Source organism: Temnothorax curvispinosus, unplaced genomic scaffold (genome assembly GCF_003070985.1).
Source record: "Temnothorax curvispinosus isolate PA1 unplaced genomic scaffold, ASM307098v1 QBEX01014279.1, whole genome shotgun sequence".
NCBI classification, from domain to species: domain Eukaryota; kingdom Metazoa; phylum Arthropoda; class Insecta; order Hymenoptera; family Formicidae; genus Temnothorax; species Temnothorax curvispinosus.
In genome coordinates, this window is record NW_020224059.1 from 100,315 (window position 1) to 109,994 (window position 9,680).

General features: G+C 37.1%; 4 protein-coding genes across 4 annotated transcripts; 2 read left to right on the forward strand and 2 right to left on the reverse strand.

The window, feature by feature from the left end:
* Nucleotides 1-429: 429 nt before the first annotated feature.
* On the forward strand, nt 430-2,632 carry LOC112464523 (protein unc-119 homolog). The gene is made up of 4 exons (XM_025031553.1): nt 430-832; nt 938-1,051; nt 1,366-1,665; nt 1,765-2,632. Exons 1-4 carry the CDS (start codon nt 694-696, stop codon nt 1,893-1,895), a joined length of 684 nt encoding a protein of 227 aa, XP_024887321.1. The 5' UTR covers nt 430-693; the 3' UTR covers nt 1,896-2,632.
* A 9-nt stretch (nt 2,633-2,641) lies between these two features.
* Nucleotides 2,642-4,201, reverse strand: LOC112464522 (protein ABHD11). The gene is made up of 4 exons (XM_025031552.1): nt 3,853-4,201; nt 3,610-3,766; nt 3,062-3,427; nt 2,642-2,985 (listed from the first exon to the last, which is right to left on the reverse strand). The coding sequence occupies exons 1-4, from the start codon at nt 3,966-3,968 to the stop codon at nt 2,668-2,670; spliced, it is 957 nt and encodes a 318-aa protein (XP_024887320.1). The 5' UTR covers nt 3,969-4,201; the 3' UTR covers nt 2,642-2,667.
* A 337-nt stretch (nt 4,202-4,538) lies between these two features.
* Nucleotides 4,539-6,700, forward strand: LOC112464509 (centromere protein L-like). Its single transcript, XM_025031520.1, has 5 exons — nt 4,539-5,116; nt 5,337-5,542; nt 5,663-6,051; nt 6,136-6,304; nt 6,418-6,700. Exons 1-5 carry the CDS (start codon nt 4,981-4,983, stop codon nt 6,511-6,513), a joined length of 996 nt encoding a protein of 331 aa, XP_024887288.1. The 5' UTR covers nt 4,539-4,980; the 3' UTR covers nt 6,514-6,700.
* Nucleotides 6,303-9,675, reverse strand: LOC112464508 (snurportin-1). Its single transcript, XM_025031519.1, has 6 exons — nt 9,479-9,675; nt 8,484-8,768; nt 7,766-8,003; nt 7,447-7,635; nt 6,918-7,307; nt 6,303-6,824 (listed from the first exon to the last, which is right to left on the reverse strand). The coding sequence occupies exons 2-6, from the start codon at nt 8,744-8,746 to the stop codon at nt 6,765-6,767; spliced, it is 1,140 nt and encodes a 379-aa protein (XP_024887287.1). The 5' UTR covers nt 8,747-8,768; nt 9,479-9,675; the 3' UTR covers nt 6,303-6,764.
* Nucleotides 9,676-9,680: the final 5 nt, after the last annotated feature.

Below are 9,680 nucleotides of genomic sequence, written 5' to 3' on the forward strand. Positions count from 1 at the left end.
TTTCTTCAGCCAGCAGAATTGTTTGAAGTAAAATTCCGAACTACATAATTTCCTATTATATTTTTGTTCTATATCTGTTAAACAACGAAATTCTATTTACCAGGTTAAAGTTACTTGAATACTCGCGAGCGTAAAAAGCTGTATTTTTGTAAGTCCCAGTCTACAATAGGTCTTTTAAGCCCTAAGCCTTAAGAAATTGTTCAATCATAGTTGAATTTGAGGAGAATAATTGACTGTGATTGGTCAATTTCTTAGAGCTTAGGGCTTAAAACACCTGTTGTAGACTGGGACTAATTCTCAGCTGTCATTGGTCGATGTGCTTACGTTCTTTAATTTACTCCGGTCTAATGACGTGGCGTGCGCGAAGCGAATCGTCGTTTCTCGGCACCGAAAAGCGCCTCTACGAATCATCATAGGCTGTTTACACCTGGGAATCTGGGAAACGCAAAGTCGCAAACAGTCGCGCAAAGGACGTAATGATCACTGAGGACTCTAGAATGACAAGCGGCCGTGGCGACGCGACGAACGAGCCGACGGCGAGGCGGTGAACGTGCGATAGAAGTCTGTCGCGAGATCGGCGCCGATCAACGCTGTCGTCGTGAAGGTGAACCACATTCCGGCCAAATCCCTCCTGTGTTCGACCGAATGCCGAACGCCACCCACCCCGTACACGTTCGGTTTCGTGAATAAATTATGAGCGTGGACAGCGAGAACAAGTCGAGCGAGGCGCGAACGATCGCGCCGTACAGTGCGGAGAACGGCACCGACGGTGGTGTCGAGAGTGGTCCGGTGACGCCGGAGATGGTGCTCCGATTGCCCACCATCACGGACAGTATGTTCCCACTTGGAATTTAAATACCGCTGCCTAGCTAGGTGGTTTTTCTCTCCTAATACTCGCCGCCTGTCAGATCATCTTTATGCATAACAATGTTTTCAGAATATCTCTGCTCTCCCGAGGCCAATGTCTACGACATAGACTTTACGAGATTTCAGATTAGGGATCTAGAAACTGGCGCCGTACTGTTTGAGATAACAAAGCCTCCTGCTAGTGGTGCGTAACACACTTTCGGACATCATAATTGTAATTTAGCACTTAAAGGACTCTAATAATGAAGAAAGAATCGGAAGTCTTGATTAAATTTATAATGTTATTGTTCAATGTTATATTTGTTGTTGTTGAATGAACGATTACGATATTACAATTAATTATTTAATTGTTTGCAATGTAAAATTGTGCAATATATGAAGTTTAATAAATACTTAATCTGGAAAACAAAGTATCAAATTCAAGTTTTAAATTTAAATCGAGCTTCAAATGTCAATTTCACATCTAAAATAATCGTTTTTAATTTTTACACCTTCCAGAATGTGATGTTCATCAAGAGCCGGAACCGGATTGCGAAGAACTCGGATCTGAGGATGCAAACACGGGACGCTTTGTGCGGTATCAATTCACGCCGCAATTTCTCAAGTTAAAGACAGTCGGAGCAACAATCGAATTTCTAGTAGGGCCTAAACCAATCAATAACTTTCGGATGATAGAACGGCACTTTTTCCGAGACAGATTGCTGAAAACCTTCGATTTTCAATTTGGATTTTGCATACCAAACAGCAAGAACACATGCGAACACATTTATGAGTTTCCAACATTGCCTGCGGATCTTGGTAAGTCACCAGAAGAAATTTCAAACATATTCGTCAATGTCTGAAATTGTCTGTAACGGCGAAGAATCGTAATTCTGAACAACGTGTGTGTGTTTCCAGTTTCCGAAATGATCGCGAATCCATTCGAGACGCGATCAGATTCATTTTATTTCGTCGACAATCAGCTTGTGATGCACAATAAGGCCGACTACGCATACAACGGTGGGCATACAACGCACGACGTATTATAATGTGCGGTTTGTTGATTAGTATATATATATATATATATATATATTGCAAGTGATATATAGAATTATAAAAGTATATCACAGTTACATGTTACTGCGGCAACGAGATGATCGGTCTGCACATTCGGCTAGCGTTTGACACTTTATATTGTTTTTCGGCACAAAAACGAGCTTAAAAATTTATCCGCGGATCGGCACCGATTCCCGAACACGCTAATATTGTTGTAATGGAAACGCTTTCATCTAAAGCTACACTTGATTTCTCGACAAATTGAACAGTTCCTATTTTTCTTTAGTACAAAAAAGAACGGTTATTTATTTATAAATTATATCATTTATAATTATTATCAAATCAAAGTGATATTTAGTTTTATAGACTGTTTTAATGGCGCCTGTTCTTACGCGATATATTCGCTAGCGGCGAGTATCGTTATTCAAAGCACATGTAGCACATTGACACACGTGGCCTCTGAGTGGAATTACATCTGGTTCCACGAGCTTTTCTAACATTTTAAGTAACAGCCTACACAATCCCTACACAACATGTGGGACAATATGTGCGATGGAGGGCAAACTGAATTAGGAATTGCGTCTTTCAACGCTCAACGGCGCTTTTATGCCGCAATTAACTTACAGTTTCTTTCCACTCTCTTACACGACTACTATTGTTTGAATACTTTTCACATTATTCTATAATATTGTGGAGTTTATCCAAAATACACGTATATATTTACAAAGGACATTTTGTGACTTTTTCTTTACATATTCACGAGTATCACAAGGCCGAGCAATTGATAAAAGTTGTTAGAAGATCGACGAATTCGTTGGGTTTATCCGCGTGAACCCAGTGGCTCGCTCCATCGACGTAATGAAATTTCGCCATGGGAAATAGCTTCTTGATCGCGTCGTGATCTTTCGCTTGAATGTAATCGCTATTGGAGCCGCCTATGAACAACGTGGGGCCGTCGTAGATCTTTGAGCCTACATTAGGAAATACAGCTATCTGAGTCGAGAATGCCTGCTCCAGCACCGGTAAATTAACTCGCCACTTGTACTTTCCCGACTCGGCTTCTACCAGGTTCGTCAGTATGAACTAGACAGACAATACAAAATTGTGATTCTCTCATATCGAGCATGAAACAAGAAGAGAAACAGAAGATAATGGTTACCTGACGCATTGAGCTAGATTTAATAGACTTGGCTAGTTGCTGGTCCACCGTTTTGCGCGCCTTCGACAAGCTGAGACTCCCGTCCACCATCACCAAACGCATGGCCTCGAAGATCCTCTCCATCTGCATGAGATTCGGACTAGCTCTCACGGGAGACATGTCGACGACCGCCAATTTCTCGATGTGTTGTGGAAAATTCAAAGCGGTGTACATAACGGCCGAACCACCCATACTGTGGCCAACCAGGACGGCTCTCTCAAAGCCTAGGTCGCTCAGGAGCTGGATCACATCCCCCGCCATGTCCTTGTACGACATGTTCGACGAGTGTGGAGAATCACCATGATTTCTGGCGTCCACCGCTATGACCTATATATATTCACTTTCTTAAGCGCAACAAAGCAAGCTACCTTTATAGATACTAATAATGATGCAAGAAACGAAACGCGTAGTTGCTCTATATGTTAAAAGACATTTAAAAAAAATCCATTGTAATTTAAAATTTAGTTGTGTTTCCTTCATAGATTACCGGAGACTCCAGAGAGAGCTACCTTACGCTTGGTCTTTTGGTGGATCGCTTTCGACAGCGAGTTCCAATTGTTTTTCGAACCGAAGAGGCCGTGCATTATTATAATAGGTTCCTTCGCATCCTGCTCCTGCTCCTTCACCGACTCGTACGAAGTGTAGGCGAGTTTCACTGGCACGGTTCTTGAAGAAAAAAAAAAAAAAGAGAACGGGAACAGGTTAGGAATCAGGCGCGCGAATTAATCGCGTTTCGCAGCGCGAATACCTACAACAGCAGGTTGCTGCGTAAACATTGGCGGCAGGAGGAGTGCAGGCTTTTAATCGAGCGAGGCAAGCCGGTGGGTTTTCTCCACGGAAGAAGAACCGCTAAATTTCGGCCCATCATTATATCAATTGAATGCCAATCGACAATCGACACTCGCGCGCGTGTTCCGTTCTCCTTTCTTCATCTAACAATTACATTAATCACAGAGGCCTCTGATAGCACACGGTTGCTATTTATAAATTCTCGTTTGCCAAAACTGCAGATTTAGCACGCGCGCGCGCGCGCTTCAATGTTTATAACATTAACATATTCTCTCGCCTTTCGTCACAGTTTACAACGTACGCAATACCTCTAGCAATACCTACGTGTCACTCGTGCATCCGATTCGTCCTCTCTCCTTATCAGAATTTGGACAAACCTTTCACATCCCAAAGCTTCAATTGAGTTCTCTCAGCGTCCATAAATACGGATCTATTATTTCATTACGTTAAAATATTTTATTAATATTAATTTTAATTTGAATAATTATTAAATTCTTAATAACTCTCTTACCTTTTTGTTATTAATTTTCGTAGTTTCTTTATTTTTAATAATTTATTACATTATTAATAAATGTAAATATTTCAAGACGATTTTAAATGTAAAAAAATACCACCCAGGTAGAGGACAGGAGAGCAATTACATGAAAAGATAACACGACAACCGATCATCATTCGCTCAACGTGCACGGATCGGTTCGGACGTGTTTTGTCCGGGAGGAAAATTTTTTTAAATATTGCGACTGTTACTGTCTGCATTGATTTCCACTCAGATTTTCAGTAATTTCCATTTAGACTTCGCTACGCTAACAGTGATTCAGACTTGTTAACAAACAGTGGTAAGTGAGGCTGTATTGTCCGCTGTTAGGCGGCAGCAGCCAATAAAGTGAAGAAGAAGAAGAAGACAACCGATCATATATCAAGGCGATTCATGCCGCAGGCGCGACGCGCTCGAATCTCGAATTCGACGAAGTTTTCAACCACTTGGAAATCATTTTGAACTTTGAAATACTCATTGACGGTTTGCGCGAACTTCTGCCCGCGTCTGTGTCTGTGAGACGGACGATCTTTCAGCTTTCACACTCCTCCGTAAGATGAATCAGTCGGAAAGTACTACCAGACCGGGCAGTAGCAACGTCATGTATACTCCGCGTACGCCGCGAATGCGTCAACGACAACGGTTCAATTTGAGCACTAAACCGGAAGAGGACGGACTCGATGGACTGGAAGGTACAACGTGCTTTTTCGTATCAGAGAAGAAAAAACCTAGAGAGCGGATGTAAAACAATGGAATATATCACAAAAAGCTTGTCCTTCTGACGAGTTGTCGTGTAGCCTGATTTTAGTATGTCAATCAATTGTCCAGTTTTTAAATATTTAACGTCTTTGTTAATTCTATGCTTGAATAATGCGCTTCCTCTAATTATTATCAAATTAATTAACTTTACAGAATTGATAGGCCAAACGTGGAACATTTATGCGGCGTCCGCTTTGTTTGGCTTCCAACAAGATGACATTCACTTCAAACTGTATTCAAAGAAATTGAGAGAAGAGGTTGCGAGCACCTTGTCACATGAAAATGTCACTTACAGCGCAAAGTTTTCTGTTGTGGAGAATATTGTCTGTGGACCAAATGAAGACCATCCAGCAATCAAGGTCCAATAAAAGAAGACACATAATTTTAATTTTCTGATCTCTTATTTAATATCTTATTATTCAAACATGTACATTAGAAACGCAACAAAAAATTCAAGGTCTGGTTAAAATATATTTTAGATTGAAGTTACAGCTGAAACCAATGATCGTGAGAAAGATGTCAAGAAACAGATCTATAAAGGGATATTATTATCCTGGAGGATAATACAGACTGAATCGAATATAGAGAATTCCATAAGATTGCCCCTTCTGCTGTGTCGTGGCACTCGCAGCTGTATGGATGCAGTGCACGCTATCATCGGTCGTATGTTTGATTGCTTGGTAATTGCGCTGCCAGCCAACGAGGACGACTTAAGCTGGCTGATTCCGATTATAATTATGGCGCCTAAGGCGGATCAACGGTTACTTTCCGGTGAAGTTCAAATGGAATACACAGTGCCAGAATTACCAGTTACAGATACCATTACAGTTAAATTTCACACTTCAGATCTGAAAAAGATATTATCAACGTACGAATGTTAACGTTTAATTGTACAAAAGTGTCCAGTGTTATTTGTAGCATATATTTTATACCGTTGTTTATTAATTTGCAGCATTATCAAAGATCAAGATGACAGAGTTAACGTATCTCTTGATCACGAACACATAGAAATGTTTTTTGAAGTCTTGCATAAGCAAATGTTAACGCTAGGAGGTTTGCAGTTAGGACTATGTACGCTGCATAGGATTAATCTACCTGGAATAACAATAACGGAGAATAGAGTGAGTTTTTATCTTATCTTTATTTTTTTTCTCATTTCACATCGAAATTGTCTTAAAATCTTATAGTTTATACATGTTTGTACAGTCCGTAACGTCTTTTTTTTTATTTTTAGATGAAAGTAATGAACATGGAAATTATGAATAATATATTATTGTACTTCAATGATAAAGCTCTTGATATATTTCATACGGTGCATATTGATATATAATCTTTTCTTAACGTCTTGTGATACGAATAACATGATTTAGGTACAGTAACAGTACGATCGTTGCAATAACCATTTACATTGCGTGTCAGTATAAAAAAAAAATCATTTATATATATTTTTGTAAAAAAAATCTCACACTTGCGTACATATACTGTATCTTTGTCAATATAAAAAAAATACATGTATATACTTCAGTTCTACATTATTATATGAATTGTTCCTTTGAATTTGTCATTGTAACAAACGAGTCTTTAATTTACACCTTCAACACCTTCTATTTCCATTACACCTTCAACACCTTCTATTTCCATCTGTAAAAAAAAAGAAAAAAAAAGAAAAATGGAGTATATTTAGTGAAAAACCAATATATACACAAAGTCGATATTCATTGTACAGAAACTTACTGCATCGGTAACAACGTTGTCCTTTGTCGTATCCTGATTACTCTTGGCCTTTACTTTTTGCATGTAATGTTCAAAATTTATGTAATCGTCTGGTTTCTGGTCAAGTGGTGAGGGTACAGATATTCCAAGTACTTCAGGTAACATAAAAGGTTTTAACCACGTCACAAGTGGGGTAACTCCAAACATATATAGTGCTCTGCGATGATAAAATAGAAACCCATCCAAAGGCTTTAGGTCATCATCAAGACTCATCAAAGCTGAATTGTAGTCTGAGTTGAAATCGATATTTTGCAGAGTTAAAATGGGATATTTATTTGTATCAGTGTTACGTTCTTTGAATTCTGGTGTTTCCTGAAACTTATTCTTGATCCAGAATAGCCTGAACTCAGCCTAAAATAATATATCGTGTGTATACATACAAATAAAAAAAATATAGTTCTTTATTTTGTTTATACATTATTGAAATTTATATTAATTATTTTACGGATGTAGATTAATTTAACAATTTAGCAATATATATGTATATTACCTCGCAATTCGTGAATGGCAATAAACTCCAAAACACCGCGTCTAATATATAAAAGATTTTTCGACTCTTTATCCATATACAATCTACAGCAGCACATTGATGTGGGTCACTGTCAGGATATCCACCTGGAAGTGCTGAAGGAAAGACACCATGAAGCCTGCCTTTTCTAGAATACGCTCTTGTTTCACCCTGATTCAAAATTATTAGGATAATTATTATACATTTAATGGATTATTATACATTTAATTTCTTTAATACTAATTTAAATATAAATTTCAAATGTGACATTAAATAAATATCAGAAGAGACAAATCGATACCCAGCCTGAGATCAGCCTAACACGATTTCCTGTTGGACATGGAATCATAACCCAGTTTTCAGTTAAATCTTGCGGCACATCTAGCATCCATTCTGACAGCATCATTCGATTAATTGTGGACTCTTTTGGAAGAACCCTATAATACCACGAATGGTTTCCCGCTCCCACAGACTCGTTTTTTGATTTAGAATACTCTTGCACTATACCACGTGCAGCGTTAACTGCTTCATCTCTATGTCTATAAGAATCATAAAATAGCATATTATATTTGTGTAAAATAATAGAACGATAAAAAAGATAAAAAAGATGAAAAAGAAAGCAAACTTTAGCATAAAAATATGATGGTAGAAGAAGCCAGTGAAAAATTAAATGTAATTACATATAAATAATTTATAGCAATGGCGGATATGGTTAAAGGCATAAATTTTGAACGTTTTCACTTCAATAGCTAAAACAACAATTAAAATTATTATTTATTTTCATTGATCATCTTATTACGAAATATTTTTCAATATTTTCGTCAAGTTACATTTTTTATTAACACTTATTAGTGATTCTTTTTCAATATATACATACAGAATAATTATTTAACATATATATCTCATCGCAAGTTATTCTTTTATATGGATTTTCTATACATTGCATTTATCTATTAGTTTCTTTTTAAGGTACACATTTAACAATAAAATATTGTTATATATGAATCTGTTATACATACTTCTTCTGATGTTCTAATAATCGTTTGCGTCTTTCTTCTTGAGGTGTACTGTCATCAATTTCTAACTTAATATTATCCTTTTTTATGCGGTTTTTGTAAAATTGCCTACGGACAGCTTCCCTTTCGTCACACTCGTTTTTATCCTCACTTTTGTTATCGCTTTTGTCATCGCTTTTGTTATCGCTTATATTATCGCTCGTGTTATCACCTTTATCGCTTATATTGTTGCTTATATCGTCGTTTGGTAATTCCACTATGTCCATTTCTACTATGTCCACTAAATACCTGAAACAACAATAGCTTCTTGTTTCAACAGTCGATGTAAATGACAAACTTGTACTTATTTTTTCAAACAAGTTGGTCTTAAATGTACGTCAATTAACAGAAATTGAATAAATACACTCATCCCTCGATTTATGCGGCAATTTTTATATGCAATTTTTTATAAATAATTCCTCCATTTATGCAGCACTTTTTGAAGTCTGAGCTTTACACAATCAGAAAATATATCTTTTTATCATATTTATTGAAATTATATATTAGTGAATCAAAAGTTCTCACTTGTTTCTTACTTATTACATGATTCTGATCTTTTTTGTTTTTAGTTGACTTGTGCAGAGTACATTAAGCTTATCCCCACAAGTGATAACAAATTTACTTTTTTGCACTTTGTGCAAATAAAGCACAATAAATGTAAAATAAATTTTTGACACAGACTTTTCTCTTACGTTGTTTTCTTTTTGTGCTAGCAGTCTTTACGCGATTCTCAACCGCGTAAAAAAAATCATGTGGAATAAATACTCTGTGTAAATCGAAGGCCGAGTGTACAGAACGCCACTGAATGATGAACGAATAATTTTATCTTTCCTTGTATCATTGATAAAATCGCAAATATTTGAAATACCTGAAAACATATAAAATATCGAAAAATGATAAATCTATTGACAAAAATGTTGCAATAGTTTTACAATACGCTAGTTACATACAATACTTACCTTTATGTAAATAAGACGTCTCCGATTGTTGAAACTGCTGTTAAAATTTTCCAACACGTTCTTACACGTGTCTCACCGCCAATATCTTCTCATCACACAGCACAGTAGAGAATATCAAAGCTTTTATCAATTTCTATAAGCTCACATGTGTTTCTGCGTACTGCTCAACATGCTCATCCGTTGGAGATGTCATTTGTCACAA

Excerpts from the sequence above, each read along its gene's own strand:
- LOC112464522 (XM_025031552.1), bottom strand. The coding sequence starts at position 3,968 with ATGATGGGCCGAAATTTAGCGGTTCTTCTTCCGTGGAGAAAACCCACC. Across the intron at positions 3,767-3,852 it reads TTACGCAGCAACCTGCTGTT|AACCGTGCCAGTGAAACTCG; the intron begins GTAGGTATTCGC and ends TTTTTCTTCAAG. Across the intron at positions 2,986-3,061 it reads AATCTAGCTCAATGCGTCAG|TTCATACTGACGAACCTGGT; the intron begins GTAACCATTATC and ends TTGTCTGTCTAG.
- LOC112464508 (XM_025031519.1), bottom strand. The coding sequence starts at position 8,746 with ATGGACATAGTGGAATTACCAAACGACGATATAAGCAACAATATAAGC. Across the intron at positions 8,004-8,483 it reads TTATTAGAACATCAGAAGAA|ACATAGAGATGAAGCAGTTA; the intron begins GTATGTATAACA and ends TGATTCTTATAG. Across the intron at positions 6,825-6,917 it reads ACAACGTTGTTACCGATGCA|ATGGAAATAGAAGGTGTTGA; the intron begins GTAAGTTTCTGT and ends TTTTTTTTACAG.
- LOC112464509 (XM_025031520.1), top strand. The coding sequence starts at position 4,981 with ATGAATCAGTCGGAAAGTACTACCAGACCGGGCAGTAGCAACGTCATG. Across the intron at positions 5,117-5,336 it reads CGGACTCGATGGACTGGAAG|AATTGATAGGCCAAACGTGG; the intron begins GTACAACGTGCT and ends TTAACTTTACAG. Across the intron at positions 6,305-6,417 it reads TAACAATAACGGAGAATAGA|ATGAAAGTAATGAACATGGA; the intron begins GTGAGTTTTTAT and ends TTTTATTTTTAG.
- LOC112464523 (XM_025031553.1), top strand. The coding sequence starts at position 694 with ATGAGCGTGGACAGCGAGAACAAGTCGAGCGAGGCGCGAACGATCGCG. Across the intron at positions 1,052-1,365 it reads AACAAAGCCTCCTGCTAGTG|AATGTGATGTTCATCAAGAG; the intron begins GTGCGTAACACA and ends TACACCTTCCAG. Across the intron at positions 1,666-1,764 it reads AACATTGCCTGCGGATCTTG|TTTCCGAAATGATCGCGAAT; the intron begins GTAAGTCACCAG and ends GTGTGTTTCCAG.